Source organism: Sprattus sprattus, assembly GCF_963457725.1.
Source record: "Sprattus sprattus genome assembly, chromosome: 4".
NCBI classification, from domain to species: domain Eukaryota; kingdom Metazoa; phylum Chordata; class Actinopteri; order Clupeiformes; family Clupeidae; genus Sprattus; species Sprattus sprattus.
Genome location: NC_137923.1, coordinates 2,824,468 through 2,846,547, shown reverse-complemented (window position 1 = coordinate 2,846,547; position 22,080 = coordinate 2,824,468). Strand labels below are relative to the sequence as shown.

General features: G+C 43.3%; 1 protein-coding gene across 1 annotated transcript in view; it reads left to right on the top strand.

Annotated features, from left to right (window-relative positions):
• cdh7a (cadherin 7a) overlaps window positions 1-22,080 on the top strand; it is a gene marked incomplete at both ends in the record, with an annotated part of 38,706 nt that overhangs the window by 4,625 nt on the left and 12,001 nt on the right. The window contains 7 exons of the mRNA XM_080837270.1: window positions 6,192-6,486; window positions 8,586-8,705; window positions 13,646-13,813; window positions 14,565-14,752; window positions 15,293-15,546; window positions 16,124-16,260; window positions 20,610-20,731. Of these exons, the coding sequence (XP_080693396.1) occupies window positions 6,192-6,486; window positions 8,586-8,705; window positions 13,646-13,813; window positions 14,565-14,752; window positions 15,293-15,546; window positions 16,124-16,260; window positions 20,610-20,731 (1,284 nt within the window). The remainder of the gene's footprint in view (window positions 1-6,191; window positions 6,487-8,585; window positions 8,706-13,645; window positions 13,814-14,564; window positions 14,753-15,292; window positions 15,547-16,123; window positions 16,261-20,609; window positions 20,732-22,080) is intronic.

Below are 22,080 nucleotides of genomic sequence, written 5' to 3'. Positions count from 1 at the left end.
GGGAATCTGCTACAGCAGTGGTCTATTTGCATTTCCCTTTTCTGTGCTGCCAAAACCAACTTGCACTTCCACCCCTCCTCTATCCTCGCCCTACCCCATGAACCCCCCCCCCCCCCACCGCCCAAACCCCTGAAATGCACTCTAATGACGACCAGGCCTGGCACGCCCCTCTCTGTCTCCTCCGCTCTCTCTCTCTCTCTCTCTCTCTCTGTCTCTATCTCTCCTTCCCTGCCCGCCCTCTACAGCGTTTGGCAGCTGGACGAGGTCCTCCCCCCCCCCATCCCTGGCCACTGGAAACCCTTCGTCAGCCAGTCGGGAGATTAAACATGTGCGCTCCACTCCTCTCTTCCCTCCCACCACATCAATGATTCGCTGCAGCCGAATTAAACAAAATGAAAAAGTGGAGCAGAAAGCAGCCTTTTCATGTTGGGGATCAACAAGCACTCCCCCCCCTCCACCCCCACCCCCCCTCCCCAAAATCCTCTTTGGAGTGATTTCGAACATGTGTTCCTTAATGAAATGCAACACAGGGACGAGAGGGTTTGCCTTTTCATCTGCTTCCCAGGCTGTGTGCAACACTGCCATGGCCATTTGGCGGCAGTGCTGATCAAAGTCATCAGGTTGGCAATCACAAGCTCGCAGGCCAATGACAGCTTCACCTGCACCTCTTTACTGTATAGTCATACTCAGGCACACATAGACACACAAACACACATACACTCACACACATTCACACACACACACACACACACACTCTCACACACACAATCATACACTTACACTTACACTCACAGACATATACACACACCTACACATACACTCAAACCCACACAATCATACACTCACACTTACACACACTCACACACACACACACACACACACACGGCCTCATTGTACATAGAAAGAGACCAGGAAAATATGCATATGCACAATACATGCCTTCTGTGCAAACAGAATATGCCATCTCACCACCCCGCCACCTACCAAAAGATTTTGAATGGCAGAGAATGAATAGGGTTCCTTGCAGATACTTCCAGAGAAGGCTGTTGTATGAGCAGGTCCCTTTGAAAGGATCTGGCAGCCCCCTCTTTGTTTGGGAGAATGATATGAGCTGACACCTCTGGATTTAATGACATGAATGGGAGGGGGGGGGGGGGGGGAAGGAGCGAAACGAAGAAGATTCCTCGCTGGTATCTGCGGATGGACAGCGGGCATAGATATCCCCAGAATGGATCTGCAGCACAATGCGCTACAATGGCATTTGCATTTATATAGCACTCTCTTAGGTGTTGATTCACCTCGGATATTACAATGAAGGGGGGAAAGAACCTCTCGCCATTTAGATGGCATTCAGAAAAGCCTGAGCAATCAGTCCTGCGGGTTAAGGAGCTATTGCATACAAATGACATGGAGATCTGTGCACGCGGGTGCAGCCTTTGTTACATGGCGTAGGTCTGTCTCCTGTATCCTAATAGCCTTGACAGCTCAGACTGTTTGTTAAGGTGATTCCAGGGAAGCTCACAAGATGACAGCCAAGAGAGCACATGCACCTGTACTCTCACAAGATGCGTCCGTACGTGGCCCCTGGATCCCCCCACTTGTCCTTGGGTATCAGAAGCACGCTACTCAGCCGCAGTGCGAGGTTAGAGGAAAGTACTTCACAAGATGTGTTCATCAAAACAGATGCGCAGATGGCTCGTATGATTGGGCTCTGATTGATCATTGGGAACGCTTTGTGGGCCCACATGCGTCATTCATCAATTAAATGTTTAAAACATGAGTTTTATGTGAGATGTTTCCGACAGGATCACACTGACAGTGCTGTATAAGCGTCATTGTGCTCTCTACGCGTGTTCTTGAAAAAACTATATTGCTGTTTTTTTCTCAAGTCGCACAAATGCTGGCCGTCCTCGAGAGCGCTCGAGTGACCAGCTCAGGGGAACATTCTGCTTGCAGCCGCTTCTTAATTCTTGTTTCCTGAGCATTTACACGGTGGCTTTTCAGTGTTGGGGTCTGGACGCCTGCTTTTGAAGTGACACAGGACTGTGTCTCATGTGGTCAGTGTCAATTTTATGTCTTTAAAATGGCAGTTGACACATTTCCTCCAAGACCATATGCTTATTGTTGGCAGCTGCGTCTGTGGAGCTAGAAAGATGAGGCTGTGAAAATGAGGTTGCTCAATTCCAAACCGTCAGAAGTGATTTTTCACTCTCTGTATATTACTCCCAGCTGGTGGCTTGGGTTGAACATTTGAGCTTGGAGTTCCAATCAAAAGCCCCCATAACCATGTTACGACCATGATAACACAATATATTACTTCCACCATGTCACGTTTCATTTCACAACCACCATTAGTGAAGCTGTTGCTGGTTCGTATTCAGCTGCATGGAACTTCACCCCCTGGTAGTTTCCATCATCCATAAGGATTTTGTCTTTAGTCATTGCTAAAAGCTCAATGCACTGCCCTTATGCTCATTTGGTGACAAGGACCATTTGTACAGACCTCATGTAAATGGACTGAAGTATGTGTTATTCATTTTCTGCTATCATGCTTTTTTGGACAACTGGAGAAGGATTTTGTTCAGTCATTCTATTATGAAAGCCTTTGTAGTCACCACTGATCTTTGAGGAATACAGTAGCTGTATCCTCACAGCATGTGAATGACAGCTCGTGTGAATGTTTCCATGGTGTTTACTGGTCATTTATCTCTGGAGGTCACTTCATAAAAGCCTTATTCAAAAATGTAGTATATGATGTGCATCCAGTCAAGAAGGGGACCGTTTAAGGACAGTTAAAAGGGGTCACTTTTGTTCACATCCATCTATGCAAATGAATTGCATGATGCTTGTGCAGAAACACACCAGCACTGAAACACAGCCACCACTCAAGAATTGACACTGACATCAGTGATTTGCCAGAGCAAAGTCAACTGTAAATGGAAAGCCATTTGTGAACGGTCACTCTGATCCCTGTTGGCAGAGCTGGCAGCTCCATATTTGTCACCAGATGATATTTGGAGGGGCGAGGACATCGTATTAAGGGCATTCCAGCAGGACAGGATACGAGGAAGGCGACAGACGAACACAAAATTAGCTGTGTGTAAAACAGACAGTGTTCGTAATCTGAGAGTGTAATTGGGCCCCAGTGCTTGCCAGAGACAGATGACAGGCTTGTAATGACAGTCTTCATTTGTCTCCCTTTATTGCTGAGTAATACACTGGCAGGGAGAGCCTGGCAACGGTCCTGGGGGTACAGATACAGCGAGATGCCTGTTGTGCCACTGTCCATATTAGCAAAGTCCTTTAGCAATGGGGCGTGCTAATTTGTCCTTAATTCAACGCTGTATTTAGATCGCCGGGGCAGTTCATCAACATGATTGTGCTCAAATATAACATCCTCGTTAGGAAGATTCCAGATTCCAATGTGACACGCTGTCATGCCGGCGAAGATGTCCCTATGGGTTAAATAATTTGACTTAAAGCGGCTCGTAATGGTGTTTGCTGCTCTGTAGGAGAGATTGCTCAGATGTGACTCAGCTCAAAATGGTTGCCGTGATGGACAGGGGATGTGTGTTTGAATGCCAACTGTTGGCTCAGTGATTTAGACTCAGGTAGTGGGAGAAACATCTCATCTCTGGCTGTGTTGAAACGTCCTTGCCAGGGAAAAAAGGCTGGAGCTGGTGGCCTGCCGCTTCCCCCTCTCGCTCTGCAGCTTCCTACCACATTCTCTCCTTCCTTATTTTACACTCCTCAATGTATTCTCCTTCTTTCTCTCTCTCTCTCCTTCTCTCTTTCTCTCTCTCTTTTTAAGCCTGACGTCTGCCTCTTCAACCCTTGTGCCTCTCCATCCTTATCCTCATTGTTTGTCTCTCTCTCTCTCTCTCTCTGACTCACACACACACACACACACGCACACACACGCACACACACACACACGCACACACACACACGCACACACACACACACACACACACACACACACACACACACACACACACACACACACACACACACACACACACACACACACACACACACACACACACACACACTTTCTCGCCTCCACTGTCCCTTTTCTCTGTCATCTGCACGTCGTCTTCTCTCTCTGCTCCTCTCATTTTAGATTTATAACCCCCCCCCCCCTTCTCTCTCTCTCTCTCTCTCTCTCTCTCTCTCTCTCTCTTATTGTTGTCCTCTGCTTCTGTCTTGATCTCCCTGTTAGCCTCTGTTTGTTTTTTCAGCCTTTCTCCCCAGTGCTCTGGGAGCCACTGTGTGCACAGAGACGCAGGAAGCAAAGGCAAATCTGTCAGGAGGCAGGAGAGTCATCGCAATGCATGATTCACACAAGCACATTAACACACACGAACACAGTCCCCCAAACCCAGCCACATGCACACACACTTTTTATATGTAGAGTATTGGCCCTTACAATTGCAACTATTCAGAGTGCAGGGCTGTATAATAAACAAGGGTGTGTGATACATTCTGATTTACTTATTTACAATGATTCCTACTGAAGGATGGTAAAGTAATATCAGCGTCTGACTTCAATTCAATTCATTTCAAATAGTTTCAATTCATTTGGAATAGTTGCTTGATTGCTTGTAGTTCTGGGAAGCATTATCCATCATTTCAAAAGGAGGGCTAAGATTTTACCAATGAACAGCAACATGACTTCCACAGAAACCCCACTTTACCAACCCCCTCCAGAGGCAGCTCACCTCTGCCTCCCACTCACCTCTATTTGTTCCTTTCAAAACCTTTCCTTTCCTTTTCTCCTCAGCAAGAACTTGCATCATTAAATGCGTACGGCAGAAGACTGTGTAAGACTTGGATTGGTCATGCTGTAATAGTGAATTACTGGTTCTGCCACATGTATTTTGGGGGCAAAATAGAGCTCCCTTTCAGAGTCTTAACAGTGTGCAGTGACATTGTTCAGCACAGGCTCTTAACTGGTGTAAAATAATTCACCCCCTTAGGAAAGCACAAGTTTTGCTGTGAACATGCATTGAGCTGCACCATGGCGACCGTGCCTATGGAATGTCAGTTGTGTTTTTCGTTTCTTGTTTTTTTTTTTAAATCTGATTAAATGCAGTTTGCCAAATAGAAGAAACAAATACTCCTTTCAGTATCAAAACATCTCTCCTCTAGAGAGCGGGCACTTAGATAGTTTGTAGAGAGGGGTTTGTGGAGGACCTTGTTTATGGTGCTCAAGACCCAGGAGGGAACCATTATACAGAAGCTTTTGAGCCGGATCATCTCACACATGAGGACACAGACAGACATGGGCGCAGAAAATTAACATGTAGTATGGAGTACGGAGAGATCGTAGTGTGTATTATTACCTTTTCGCTATACAAAATGCAAATATTTAATTTAATTTATGGAGAAGAAGGTAAATGATCACAGTGAAGTGCACTTAGTAATATTGTTCCTGTTTTTGTGTCACTCTTAATCTTAAACTGCTAGGCTGGAAAGTCTTCACCTTTATGCACTGCATTGTGCTACTTGTATCAGGTTCTTTTGTGAAGTGTGCCCTAGATCAGCAATTTATCAAAAGTAGGGACTTTTCCAACAGGTGAAAATGGACTGCTTAACAAATGTGTTCAAACCTCAGCATTCAAGATCCTTCTGAGAACATAAGTGAACTGACAGAAAATGACAGGAAACACAGTTTTGTGAATATAAATATATATATATATATATATATATATATATATATATATATATATATATATCCTCTACAAAGTGGGGCACCGAGAAGGATGCTTGAAAGGCTACACTTGTTCAGTGGTGATATATTGTGTTATACAAAACAAGGCTCCAATGGAGGATGTCCTTGTTATTCATGTATTCCGATGTAATCTAGACCTGCACTGAACATGACTGTGGGAAGGAAAACTCTACATATTGATACACTTGTGCAGACGATACCCTAGAAGTTTAAACAGATTTAGCCAAAGTGGAACGTAAATGTATATATGTATTCTGACATATGTCAAGAAACAGATTTTTCCATAGAAAGTGTTACAGGCATTTGCGCATAATAGCTATTTTAGTTGCACCACTTTAGTTGCTTTTCCTGGCAATTGGCAGGGATTGGACTTCACAAATACAGCTGTTGAGTTGGCGGCAAACCTTCATGCCACTACACCCTAGATACCTCATGGTCGTTTCCATTTTCCCCCCAGCTGCACTCTGATGTGGACAAAGGCGAGGGAAAGGTGAAGTACGTGCTCATGGGGGAGGGCGCCTCCTCCATCTTCACCATCGACGAGGACACGGGAGACATCCACGCCATCAAGCGCCTGGACCGCGAGGAGCAGGCCTACTACACCCTGCGGGCTCAGGCGGTAGACTACGGGACCAGCAGACCCGTGGAGCCCGAATCAGAGTTTGTCATCAAGGTCCAGGACATAAACGATAATGAGCCAAAGTTCCTGGACGGACCGTACAATACCAGAGTGCCAGAGATGTCCCCTGTTGGTGAGTGTGTGAATAAATCTGTCAGCCACTTATGAAACAAGACACGAACAAAGCAATCGGTCCGGTCAGGAAATCTGACCTGTCAGGGACTGCTATGTTAAGACGCCTGAAGGCTGTCACACTCCTGCGCTGCGGAAGACAATGAGCTGATTTATTTGTAGGGTTGAATGGCATGGCGTCTGCGGCAGACACTAAAGGCTAGGCTGGCAGCCTGTATTACAAGTGCAATTTATGTCCTGCCGGCTCAAATCTCCTGCAATCTCTAAACACCGCCATTAGCCTCTGCTAAAGCAAGTGACCTCTCTGCGCAGCCACGTCTTTATAGATCCATTTAAAATCATTAGCAGCCAAGGAGTGATTAATGGTTTTGATTAACAAGAAAATGATTAAATTCATTTGGTAATTAGAAAGTCGGGCCTTGTTTGTTTGCAAGTAGACCTTTGTCTAATGTGCCATATCCCTCTAAGCCTGTTGTGTAAAAATGTCTTTGTAGAAGTATTGCTATTGTTGTTGACAATGATTTTGTTATCAGTATATTCCGTCTCAAGATTTCTTTTGTATTCCACTGCTTGTTTTCCCTTCCCATACAACAGATCTCTAACCATTGGTTGAGTTTTGTAATTCGATGACTGATGTGATCAGTTTATCAGCTTGCTATTCATTTGAGTCGGACTTTGTATTCAGTAGTCCACTCCATCCATTCTGTGGTTGTGTGCCATAACTCCCTCCAAGAGGTGCCACAATATGGGAGGGCCCCCCCCCCAAACATCTTTATTTAGTTTCATGGCCAGTTCAATAATAATATTCTTAATAATCTTATTCACCTCACTTTTAGTGACACCCTGCTGTGGTCTGTAATGGCCCATAAATTGGTCTCAAGTAAAGGTCTGGCAGTTTCCATTAGTCGTTTATCCGCTTATATGAAATCTGTCTGTGAAATATAAATGTACCAGCACCAGCTCTGAACCCCATTGCATGCTAGAGAACTGAGAACTCTATTTTATATTTTATTTCCATTTTTAAGGGGCACAGGAAATATTCCAAGCTCTTGATCATCTTTTCAAGATTTTACAGGACTGGCCGCTGAAGAATGAAACTACAGTAAAAGGAAAATAAAGTTTCCCTGAGTAGCTCTCTCTGTGCGCTGGTTTGAACTAAAGCGTATTATGCCACAGAAAAGAGTCGGGCAGTTGAGCAGCTGAGCAACAGGCTCCAAACGTGCAGTGAATGCAATGAAGGAAGCATCAGAGACCCAGTCCCTTGAGTCCTCACTCTCAGCGCGTGATGGGGGGGGGGGGAGAAAAAAGCAAATGCCCAAGCACACTCAATATTATTAGACCTAAATTTATGTTGACAGTACACTCTCTGAGTAGCGTAGTATGGTGATGTCTGACATTAGCAACATTTGAAGGTGGCAGAAATGTTGAGCTGTGTGTGTAGAAATCTCAGTCTCTTGCGGGGGTGTGCCTCTCGGAGGACGGGGGGGAAACACATGCAAGCAATCAGGACAACCATGGAAAAAAGGGCATCTGCCACAAGGACTAAGTGTAAACACACAGACGAACACACACACACACACACACACACACACACACCCACACACACACACACACACACACACACACACACACACACACACACACACAGTGCAGCTTAAACACATACACACATATGCATGTAGACCCGCACATGGTCTGATGGAAATAATTGGACCTCAAAAGTCAAAGAAAAGGGTCTCCTCATATGTGTGGACTGGAACCACACTTTTGGGGCCCATATTTTTAGACTTCTGCAGTAAGCTGAAGGAACTTTTTTTTCAGATACCAAATAGGCACCAGACATAGTTTACATCAGCACACTATTTGAAGTGGTTGCAATGCCCACTGTAATTACAGGGTAGTATGAAATTTGGCCCAAGACGTCCTAGTGTATATGTGCCTTTGGATATTGTTCCATTGACAGCTGAGATAGATAGCCTAAATATAAGCTGCGGAGTTGTGATCAAATAGCTGACAGACATGCATCCACTGCAGCTGTGTCTCTTTCAAGTTGAGGTTTTTTGGTCGTGCTGTTCCACTCAACGTATCATTTTCTTCCAGGCACATCTGTGGTCCAAGTGGTGGCAACAGATGCAGACGACCCCACATACGGGAACAGCGCTCGAGTGATTTACAGTATTCTGGAGGGACAGCCGTACTTCTCCGTGGACCCCAAAACAGGTACAAATATGCACACATGTACAAAGAGTAAATAAATCCATTCATACAAATTATGTGTGGTAACACTTTACTTAAACCAAGTATTCCCAAAGCATTATAAAAACATTCATAAAGGAATATAAAGTATTAATAATAACTGACATAAGTCTATATAATTATTTACGTAAATAAATAGTCCGCCAGTCCGTAATAAATCCAGACAGGACGAACAGGTCTTATAATGAATATATATATATATCTGCAATCATAAAGCATTACAATGTTATAGTATAAGGCCTCACAGTCTGAGGTATCAGAATACATAATGAAGCTTATTTTACTTCTTGATAATGGCACTGATGACATTTTTGCAGTTTATCCACCATATAATATTTATTCATAATACTAGTTGTCTACAGCTTATACTACAACATCAAAACGCTTCATGAGCGCAGTCATGTCTGTTTATGAATAGTAATATACATCACTTACATCAGTTGCTATAATGCATTATGAATAATTTATTAACATATATAAATGTAAATCTAATAATGCTTTATGGGCACTGGGTTGAAGTAAAGTGTAAGACAATGTGTTACAATGGCCAATACCATGTACATACATACATATGTATATATGTTTACCTATATCATGTATCTTAAAGGTGAGGTTAATCATTTTGAACCAGTGTGTGTACATTGTCACAGGGTTTATTGTTTCAACAAATATACTGAGAGATCTCAGCATGTAACACCATCTCTGGACTCCTATTACACTCATGAGAAACACATTCTCATCTTAATTGTTTTGTACATACACCACCTTCGGTTTGATTTGATGTGCACTCAGTCCACCGCCGGTCTGATAGGAAATGTTCTCAAGCCATCACTGAAACACACTCTCCTACAGGTCTGACTAATGGACCCATTTGCTCTCAAGAGTGTCACTGAGACAGACCTGGGTATGAGCTTAGAATCACACCTTGTTATGGCTTGCGATTATCGCCGCTGTTTATCTGATGATTCAGAGCAGTGGGCTCTCAGTGAGGTGGCCTGTGGCTATTGTGATGGAGCTGCTTGAGTATGGAACCTGGTGTGATGAGGTTGTAATGAGGTTTCTGGTACATTAGTAAAGTGCAACACATCAGCCTCACCTGATTACAGGGCACAAAATCCTCCAGTGCAATCAGCGAGGACGAAAGCGTCGGGATGTGGATCCATTTCTCATTTTGTACATGGACACTATCATCATTGAAAGCAGCCGAGTCTTGATTAAAACACCTTTGAGTGTGCAGCCTTCATTTTTCACAATTTCGCTGTCTGATTGATGAGACTTTTGTGGGTTTCCATCATGATGCCCAATCATGTGGTGAAGCGAGAATGGTAACATATGTCTTTTTTTTATAAATAGCAGCAGTTATTGATCCAGTCAGATCCAGCCTATCAAAACTGAAAACCCTAATAACAAAACTGAGAAAGATTTTGAGACAATTTGACTCAAAATATCCCAGGCCCAGTTTACACCTGTATTTGGCACATCTTGCACTAAGATCGGGTTCAGATACGGATTGTCCAGATTGCTCGGATTGCTCTGGTTGCTCTGGTCTGCCTCTTTCACATTGCATGCAAATCACAAATCCTCCTGAAGTCAGCCTCATGACTATGGCAGGTACACCAGACATTCTATTATCATGCACACATGCTCATTACTGATACATAGAGAACTCAGCATTGTGACAGGAATGGCCTATATGCAGTAGTCATAACTATTTGATGCAATCACTGAATACTGAACACTTGTTGGACTGAAGTTTGGAGACTTCAAATAAGTATATTTAAGTACTTAAGTATATGTACAGTATATATATATAAATAGATATATAAGTATAAGTATATTCAAAATCACCTAAATACAATTTTAGATACCGTACTCCAGAATGCAGGCTTCATACTTCATCACACCTTGCTTGAGCTAGGATTTCTAGGTATTTTTTTAGCTATAACAATAGACAAACATTCAATCAACAACAACAATCAACCAAATTTGTGAGAAGGGTCAATGCCTGGTCCTGGGGGTTGGCTACGAGATTGTACAAGGCAGCACCTTAGCGCCATTGCTGCTCAGAGCATAATAGCAGTGACGGCAGAGCATTAATGGCACACCAATGGCACTAAGCTGACAAACACCAACCGGCCATAGGTTCATCCATGGAAAACCAAAGCCGTTTCATCAGATTTGGCAAGGATTGCAGGGACTGGCCCATAGCATCCTCTCCAGCATTTGCTGGGAGCTGTGTTGCTTAGACTATAAGCAGCTGGTTCATTTGTTTAAATGTTTCAACCCACACAAGGGCACCATTTGATTTCTCAATGGTGAAGCAGAGATCTAAACTAAGCCATGAGATGGCTGCCGTTCCCTTTGCTAACTGTTGGTTCACTGTCAATCAGGGCCTGTTGGGGGGGGGGGGGGGGTCTGAGTAAGGCCTGAGTTAGTTGGTAATTTGCTGGGTATCTTGTTGGCTGTAACGATGCTGGTAGGATGTCCAGTGGGGGAAGAGGCAGGTGGACAACTCTTATGATCATTGTGGATTAAGATGAACTGCTAAGGTTCAGACGCCCGGTGCTCTAGAGAATGTAAAATGCTGGAGGACTCGTGGTTTAGTGCTCAACGATCTGGACGTCCATGTGGGGATGTTTTTTTTTGGGGGGGGGGGGGGGGGGGGGGGGGCTCCACTTGGTAGCTGGGAATCTCCCCATGGGTGGCGGGTTGCACTCTGTTTCGGTGAAAGTGAGACACGAACATGGGCACTGACTCACCTGCATTCATCTCATCTGATACTCCTCATACACTGGCAGGTGCTTGGCTTTGCTCTATCAGTTTTTTTCCCCCCACTGATAAATGATCACAATGGACATCCCAGCATGTTGATGCAAGGTATAAACACACACAGTATGCATTGTGTCTGGAATGCAATCAAACCAGCTAGACCTCGTCTGAAGGTAATTTGCCTCACATTGTGATCAGATTTGTGCAGTGCATAAGTATGATTCATTCATTGTGTTCACCTTCCAATGCAATCCTAATCAGGACATGCAATCTCAGTGACAATGAGATTACATTAAGATATGAAATGTACATGTACGTATATGTGCATGACATATCAAGGCACACTGAAATGGGGTCATGTGTGAAGATGGGTTGAAGCCTATTGCCACCCACCATTGTATCACGTTTTAACCCACACAGGGGCTATATAATTAGTACACATTAGTACAATTATTCTTTCGAATTTCAAGACGCAAGTAAATGTGTATTGTACATTAGGCAAATTTGAGCTCACAGTGTGAACATACTTAGTGGCTCGTCCACTTCTTCTATCCCTGATTCATTAAGAAGCTTAGTGAGAACGGGGGTGTGATGCCCTGTCACTGTCATGCCAATCAACTAGTGGAGCAGGGCAGGCGCACAGCCCAGACCATGGGGTGAAGAAACAAAAGCAAAGAACAGCCAAAGTTGCTTCTCACATATACAAATGCAATAATGACTGAAATAATGAACACGTCTGGTGTGTTGAATGATTACATTTCATGATTCATTTTCATCAAAGAATTAAGGTTTCCTGGTCATACTGCACATACATCATACTCTCAGTATTATATGGATCGTTTTTGGAGGCAGCTAGTTTTTTTATTTATGGTGATATTGTTTTTATGTATTCATTTAAATGAGAGTGAAAGAGAGATAAGCACACCTGTGGTTCCCACTAGCTGACAAGGTTATGTGGTTTGGTAGCCCGGGTCGGATATTAACATTAAAATGTTAGAATAGATTTCACAGCAGGACATCCACCAAATATATTGCCAAATCACATCAGTTAGATTTGAGCTTTTATTGGTGCCAACTCCACTCTGTCATTCTTTGCCAGCTGTCAGTGTTTGCCATGCAAGTCCGTTGGCTGTTAGCTAGTTTGCTAAGAATGAAAGTCCATGATGATTGTAAATACACAAAACAACTGATCCCTGGTTCTCTGAAGGAATTATAATTTTAGGCTCATTTAAGTTTGAAAAATAGAATAGCTTGCGGTTGCAGACATTTGGAGAACAGTAACCCGTGCTGTCCTTACCACAATATAAGTCTGTGTACCTGGAGCACTCAGAGATGCTCACAGTGTTTTTCTCTGCTCCATTGACTTACACAGAGTACTACTGTGGTTGTTATATAGGTAAGAGAAAAGCGTGCAAGCCCTGACTACTTTAAATAAATGGAAGTTGATGCAGAGAAGGAAAAATGTCTGGTGTTCTAGTCTTGGGAGCAAGACCTATAGTCTATTATGACTGGTTTTGCTGCATGTGGGAAGACACACAGTTCACTATTCGAGACATTTCTGTGCCGGTTTATTACTTGATACTGGATATTGTACATTAGGCAATCTTCATGCAGGTCATGTATAGCTTAGGTTGCCCTGAATCTACCAAGTAATCTGATCACATGTAAATGATTACACCCAGTTTGAAGGAAAATTGTAATGACGTTTGTAATTGAGATGGATTCATTCTCTCCATCTCATAGCTATTGAACATTACACTTTCTCCACTCTGGCATACCAGAGGTGGAGCCTTCATTTTTCACCAGTGACTAGTAACATTTCCATGGACCAGAGCTGTAAGTCCCAGTATAAAACAATTATATTACCAGTATATGACGATTAACCAGGTCCAAGTGCAATGAAATTTAAAATCCATAATCAAATTACCACCATTCAATGAAATGTGTTTTCCTGTAATTTTCATAGATAATATAATATTATTATTTTGTACCACATCATATCATTTTACATTATGTGGTGCAAAACACTCAAATTTGTTGACAAAATTGCAAATTCTCAGTTGACGAAATCAGCCACTAAGCACCACCAGGGGATGTCTTTGTGTGGAAAAGTAAAAAATGTGTGTCATTTGCAGGGGTCATCAGGACAGCCCTTCCTAACATGGACCGGGAGGCACGGGACCAGTACCTGCTGGTCATCCAGGCCAAGGACATGGTGGGACAGATGGGCGGGCTCTCCGGCACCACGTCTGTCACGGTGACTCTGTCGGATGTGAATGATAACCCACCGCGCTTCTCCCGCAGTAAGGCTCCTGACTCTGTGACCTGTCTAACACGCCTGATCCACAGCTGATGTTTTAATGCAAAACTCATACAGTACATAGACCTGAACAGGCTTTCAGCACCATACAGTGAATCAGGAAACTCAAGGATCCCCTTTAGTGCACAAGACAGGAAACAGATAGGAGCTCTGAAGCAAAACAGTTGCCCCGGCAACCGCTAATGAATCCGATACTCGTTGAAGCTTACCCCAAGCTCTTAATTAATTGAAGTTGTAGTTTGTTAGTTGGTTTTTATACGTTTTTTTTTTTTAATAGAAAGCTTTAAAAAGTTGGGGCTGAATAAACACATGGATAATTGGAGGAGCACTCTCTGGTGTTGTAAGTCTATACAGTACCTACAGAGGCAGAGCGTGAGAGAGAGAGAGTGTGTGTGTGAGAGAGAGAGAGAGAGAGAGAGAGAGAGAGAGCGTGAGAGAGAGAGAGAGAGAGAGAGAGTGTGTGTGTGAGAGAGAGAGAGAGACAGATAGATGGACAGACAGAGAGAGAGTGAGAGAGGAGGGGGGGGCAGAGAAAATTCTTAGTGGGTGAGTCATCAAAAAAACCCAGAAGCCAAGTGATAAGAGAGAAAACACATGAAATCGGAAAATAGTGTCATCAATAACTCTTTCATTTGTTTTCCTGTGTGTGTGTGTGTGTGTGTGTGTGTGTGTGTGTGTGTGTGTGTCTGTGTGTGTGTATGTTTGTAATGTGTATTTGTGGTGTCCTTTTGAAGAATCCTATCAGTTTTCGGTGCCAGAGTCCCTGCCTGTAGCATCAGTGGTGGCCAAGATAAAGGCCCTGGACTCCGACGTGGGCCCAAACGCAGAGATGGAGTACAGAATTATAGATGGCGATGGCCTTGGGATGTTCAGGGTCTCCACTGACAAAGACACACAGGAGGGAGTCATCACTCTGCTTAAGGTATTCAGGGCCACCCCAGTCAATTATGTGGGCAGATTAAAAGGACATGGCTATTCACTGTTTTTCAAAAGATAAAAAAAAAAAAAATCTACTAAATAAATCAATTTTTGCCTGTGCAGTTGAAAAGGAGGTCGCAGACGTTTTTTAGTTAATTATGCGTTAACATGGTATGAGGGTCTCTGCATTGCTTATGACAACTAGATGGTACAATGCTTGCAAGCCTTGGCCAGAAATGAAAAATAGGGTTCCAAGGACCCATTTTAAAGCTATGTGTCTTTGTCTTAAAATCAATATTTGGATGGACAGTAGACGAGCAATCGATACCAAAACTTACATGAGAGATGGATGATAGCATTTTTATGATCAGAAAATGAACCTTTCAGTGGCGGGTATAGTCACAGCAGTCTCACTTAATGAACAAGGTCAACATATTCAACATTCAACTGGAAACTCTTCATGCCTTTCATTTGAAACTTTATTTTTCCTTTCTTTTGTTAATTCAATGTATTTCTATGTATTTTTGTTTGTCTGTATGATCAGAACTTGGATTTTGAGACTAAAACCACCTACTCCCTGAGGATTGAAGCATCAAATCGACACCCCGACAGCAGGTTCCTGAGCCAAGGGATGTTCAGTGATACAGCGATGGTTCGGCTAATTGTGGAGAACGTGGATGAGGCACCAGTGTTCTCCTCATCACTTAGCAAGATGGTGGTCTCCGAGGCCGCCAAGGTTGGAACCATCGTTGGGACTGTGTCAGCTAATGACCCAGATTCTACTAATAGTCCCATTAGGTAGGAAATCGCTGGGAATCTTTATAAAATTACAGTTATGTGTTAAAATGTATCCTATTATTTTGCTCTGTGGTAGGTATCAAGGTGCTTCATTAAAATATGGAAGAATAATAGCTATGTTTATTCGTTTCTCTTGTTCATAAGTGCTGTATTGATTAATTTGTTTTTCACATGGCTTTTCTCTAATGAAATAAATTTGCAGGCAACTTATTGTAGAAATGTTTTAAAGCTGGTTAAAAGTTAAATGCAAAAAAGTAATAATCAGATGTCCTCCTCCTGCTGCTGTAACACTTCAGTTTGAAAGAAACAGCAAGATAAATAAAGCTCAACAGGCTCTTGAAATCTCAAAGGGCAAAGTGTCAGCCATGAGCTTAATAAGTTAATCATAAAGTAAAATACCTTTTTAAATACCTATTTAAATTGGTCAAATTACTTTCCTTTCTATTTCAACATTCCTCCAGTACAACACGACTCCTTCTTTATATTAGCTGAATGATTGCAGACCGTGATAGCAGGAATTATGAAGGCCATAGCTATTTTGCCAGTCTGTTACAGTTGTGTTATTTTTTGACTGCAGGTATTCAATAGACCGCAACACGGACCTGGAACGCTTCTTCAACATTGAGGCAACAACTGGAATTATCAGCACTGCAAAGCCGCTGGACAGGGAGGTCAACGCAGTGCACAACATTACCATCCTGGCCATCGAAAGTCGTGAGTTCTTTATTCTCCTACTCATCCACATCATCGTAGATGTTATTATGCCACTGTCTCAGAGGGTGGGGTTGTCAAAGTTCATCTTAAAGTTGGGAATGAGTACTACATTGGGTTGGAACACATTAGGAAACACTGTCTTCATTATCAGCCCCCATCTCCTTGGGAACACAGGTAGTGCTGGCTGTTTCCTAATAACTGCAGTCTGCCAGATTGGAAAAGACATCCACTGTCATTTTTAGTTTTTTTTTTGTCCCTGTCATTCTCCACTGAGGGTAATGCAGCATGGCAGTGCTCTTTGCCTTCTGTCTGAGCCAATGCACCCACAAGAGCAGCAAGCAGGGAGATCAACATGTTATGTAAAACTGGACAATTTTATTTGAAGTCATGCATGAAGTCACGGTGGATATGACACCTTGATTCACTTCTCACCATTTAAAATTCTATTAGAATTAAGCCCCCTCCTGTGATATATTGTCAGACACGACAATTGTAAGTATCAGTCTCGTGACGAATGTCATTATTCCAAAGCTCTGAGGCTTTGACTAAAGTACCGTGCGGTCCTTCACCAATCAACATTTGCACAGTGTCCCAGCTAATGGTGCAGTGAGGCCATGTGTGGCTTTCAATCTCTCCCTGTAGTTCGCTCTGGAAAGCAGTGCAGATGAATGGCTTGGGCAGTGGGCAGCTCAGTTCTGCGTGTGTCTCCCCTATGTTGTGATCCAAGTCGAAGCTTCTGTCAAGGTCCTCTGCACAGATGCCATTCGCCAGAGGTGACCGTGGCCGAGCAATCCAACCTCCCCCACACACACACACCTGCGGACGTCGTGGGGTTTGATGGAGTCTCATCTTGATTCCAGCCGATGGCCGGGTCGCTTACCTCTTCCAACTTAGCTTCAAGCCCCACCTCCTCCTCCTCTTCCTCCTCCGCCTTGCCCTGCCATACCAGAATCAATGTATCCCGGTTGCTGATTTTGCAATTGAATGACCTTGAGGAAAAGAAAACTAAACAAAATAAAACACCTTTCTTTGCCCAAACCACCCAGCACAATAGCAGGCAAGCCTTCCTGCCATCCATCTGAATGATGGGATATAATTATAACTTCATTCATATGGTTATATTCCTGCTTCAATATCCATGAACATGCACAACCTTAATGGGAGTTTGCAGGGACCGCCCCGACACCATAGATCATTGTCACCGGCATCTGCTGTCCCTGGAATGACTCTTGGAAAAGATTGAAATGTCCTTCTCTATTTATCTTGAGTGTGAGTGAGGGTCTTGTTAAGGCTAAAGTTAACTTGGAAGCCCTTTCTATTTGGTGACTGGCTTGAGAAAGAGAGAATGTTTAAAAAACTATAGGACTACAGTTTGATATTAACTTTAGATTGACATTAATATGTGCCATGAATTCACTACCTTTGGAACTGTTAATACCTGCGCTAAAAATACGGACATCATCTCATCGTAGATCTTTTGATCTTTATTAATTATGCGGTAATTTTTTTTAGCTTGGCAGCTTTTCTAGTTTTAATTTTCCAAATGCATGGCTAAATTCATGTCAGCCACAGCTAAAAGATAATGAGAAATATTATAATGAGGTGATTTTGTGTCTTGGACACATTTTCTTCAAAGCAGAGGGTTGCCACAAGATCGTAAGTAGGTCTTGTGGCTGTTTTCTATTACGCGTCATGAGCCATGCCCTTTGAAGTCATTTGCTTCAAAGCTGTTGTCTGAGTTTGGTTCTCCTCTGCAAATCATCCTGCTCAGTCACAGGGGTGTCATTGGACCCCGGCCCGACTGCAGATTAAGCGGCCCATTCTGGAAGATATTGTGTCTCATTCACTTAATTGTGCGTTCAGGTAATCATTCATTGTGCATTAAAAAAAATGCTCTCACACGTATGCAAAGACACATTGCTCTCACCAACGTCCCTGACATCAGTAAAGAGGCGATAAAGTTTAGTTGTCAAACAGAACTGCACAAATCGATTGATAGGGATAAATAAAAAAAGAAAAAATCGAAATAAATGTTTGATTTAGACATACTGAGGCCCTTTGAGGAACGTTTTCACATTTATTTCAGTGGAACTGATTTTACTTACCACACGCACCCTCTGAAGGGTGGGCTCCTTCATTTAGATTGGGAGGATTCCTGAACTGTTGCATGTGAAAATCCATTTAAAAGGTAATTTACTGATGATACAAAAAATATGTTATGGAAATGATGGACAAATCATGTCCTCGTATTTCCCTCCAGATATTCTCTCTCTCTTTCTCTCTCTCTCTCTCTCTTTCTTTCTCTCTCTCTCTCTCTCTCTCTCTCTCTCTCTCTCTTGTGTTATTAACGTATCATTGTAGATGGATCATCGAACAATAAACACAATACAACGCTTTATCTCACACTGCACATACAGTACGTATTCTAAATGGCAATGCCCAGTCATGGTACTAGTGCCTAGCAACACATCTATCAAAATCTCTCATTCCACTAGTCACAGGCTTATCTGTGAAACAAAAACATCTGCGTCCAGGCTTCCTCGTCAGTGGAGATCGTGGAAGGAACAGATGGAAATTAGAACTTGAAAAACATTGTCTCACTGCCTGGCTGGACATAATAATGTATGTGTTCGTACCCCTTTAATCAAAGAATACCTTTGATCCTGATCACTGCAGCTGCATAGATAATTCCCAATCATATGAATTTTAAATTATTATTATTATTTTTTTAAATAACAAGTGAGACCAATATGAGCCTGACCCTTGGAGAGGGGCAGCAGGGGAGACTCAATGAATGCTGCTGTGCTCTGCGCTTTTAGGGGACACACACCGCAGAGGACAATCTGCCACCACTTAACACGATCACTCACCCACACCCACACAGACACACACAGACAAACACACACATACACACAAACACACACACACACACACACACACACACACACACACACACACAGACACACACACACACACACACACACACACACACACACACACACACACACACACACACACACACACACACACACACACACACACACACACAGACACACACACACACACACACACACACACACACACACACACACACACACACACACACACACACACAAATGATAGATGTGGCAGATGTTACTCTTCTGCTTGGCTTCCACAGGTGTTTAGTGCTAGCAGTTGCAGTTTAAATGGCCAGATACCCCCAATATCTGATGAAGCTGTTTAGATGAAAGGCACAGTTTTCGACCGCCCACGCTCATCTTGCACCTTATGCCTGGGTGCGCCATCTTCATTTCGGTGTACATTACTGTAAATGTCCTGTGCTATAATTAAAAGTTATAAAACTTGGAGGCAGAATCTGTGGAGGTGACAATAAACACCGCCCGCTGAGTTTCCTCACTCGGCTTGCGTTAGAATTCAGGCTGCATTCAGTCACACCTAAAAGCACACCGCAGTTAGCAAATAATCACCCAGCTGTTTCCATATCCTCTAATTTGCGAAAACAGTTTGACGAGACACAGGAGGAGATGCACAGGCCTTTGTTTCCGTCGGCAACAGCTCACCGTAGCCCACGGCTCCCTGGAGGCTTAAGGACATGGAGATGAATTCATTGCCGATGCTTATCGCCTGAATTAAAATATAGCAGCATCAATCACTGGGATGCTTCTGTCGGAAATGTACCACCTGTCCCGAGAGCACCTCGCCTTGAGGATAAAAAGTGCTAGCTGCGATGGTGTTTAAAGTGCTAGCTGCGATGGTGTTTAAAGTGCTAGCTGCGATGGTGTTTAAAGCACACGCTGGCTGCTTCTGCTGCCCTAGTTTCAGCCCCTCCAGGTTCACTGGGGGTGTCGCTTCCAAATGCCAACATCACTCTCCACAACCCCACCCCAAAAAACAGCATCTGCTCTTCACTGGGCTTAGAGCCTGCAATTGCACAAAGACCTTGACCCGTCTTTCACCTGTGACAACAGTTTTTTTTCTTTCTCTTTTTTGAAGCAGTGACTTAAGCGTGGCAACTGGAAAGTAACTTCTCCTTCAGAAGAAAAAGACAGATGACACCGCATAATGCAAGCCTGAGATGACTGTCTGATCCTTTATCAGCCAAGAGTCAATATCGTAGCCAAGTTGCTTTGATGCAGCGCAATCTCACATCTGTTGTCAGAGGAAGATGAAATGTTTATTTGCTGCTGCTCTGAAGCAGTGTATTTTTGTCTGACATGCTTGTCTTGTGTCTAAACCCTATATTCGCAAGGGAACAAGCTAATGATATTCACAAATAAAAAACCCGCTGACATTTATGCATACTAATACGTTTTTTTTTTTTGTATCCTTCTCTTCCTCTGTTCTAGTGGACCCGGCTCAAGTTGGAAAAGGAGTGGCCCTTATTACAGTGATGGACATCAATGACAATGCCCCCGTCTTTGCCATTGAATATGAGACTTTCCTGTGCGAGAGCTCCAGCCCTGCTCAGGTACCGTGATGTCAGCAGTACTCATTTTCTCATTGTTTTCTCTCAATGTCTCACTGTTTCTCTCAATGTCTCACTCAATGTCTCATTGTTATTGTTGCCTCCACTCCTTTGTCCTCGCTGTTCCTGTTGTTGTGTTAGTTACTTATCTCACAGCTTGTTCACAAAAGGTTTTTTTCTCGTGAGCGTATTTGTTTTTCCGATTGTACAAAAAAAGGATTTCAGAAAAAGGCAATAGCTTACAGCTTCTTCCACCCAGAGGGAAACCACTCATTCCTTCGTCAATGTTAGTCCTGTGTCCTGCTCTACCGTGTAATAGTCTACCTGCTGATGTTTGGATTTCAGTGGCAGTTTGTTTTCCTGTAGATTTTTTTATTTCATTTTCAGTCACACCCCACGACATTGAATGGGCACTGTGGTTGAACAGCACTGGGCCATAGGCTGGGACCTGTCAAACCGTGCACCACATCTGCAGAGTTTGAAGTGATTCAGTCGTAGCACACCACGCAGCACTGTGCCACAATGGCGATCCCCAGCCAGCAACCGACAAAAAAAAAAACCCCAGCTGGACAAAAACGGTGAAAAGGGCCGCACATGGATTCCAGCAGCAGGCCATTCCAATCAGAGGATCAAAACAGGACTCGCTGGTGTGGAAAATGGTTCACATCAATTCAAATGGGATGACGGTGACTGTGGCATGAAATTGGTTTGTTGGAGAGTAGTGGCAGAAGGGGGCAAGGGCCAGGGTCCTGCAGTGGTGGTCAACTCCACAGCACAGAGAAATCCTCACAGAGAAATCCTCACAATGTAATAATGTGATAAATGTAAATGTGACAATATATCAGCAGCTCTACGGAAGCATGGGCGTCTTGTGACCCTTGCGTTTAAAAATAGTCACTTGCTCGAAACCTCCGGTTTGGCTAATAGGAACATAACTGTACAGTCACAGTGGTTAAAATATAATGACATTACTCACTGATGAATAGCTTCAATTATAACGTAAGCCGACAAGGTGTTAAACCCCTGGCCTCCTCCTAATGAGCATAATAAAAGCCATTCGCGCTGGCAGAAGATGGTGTCTGATGGACTGCGCAGGCTATTGACCTTTGCTTGAATCACATTTACATTTATGCAATGCTAAATGACACGGCCATTGGACACGCTACATAGACCCCTCTAAGCCGGAGCCGGTCTGTTGTGGTCTAAAGACCCAAGTCGCTTGAGTATATTTTTTGCAGGGTTGAAGCATTCTACTACAATCGTGATGTCGACCACTGTTGCAGAAGTGGGCCAAGCATCTAATAGTAATTTGGATTAGCATGTCAATCTAGTAAGAAAAACAGGTTGATTGT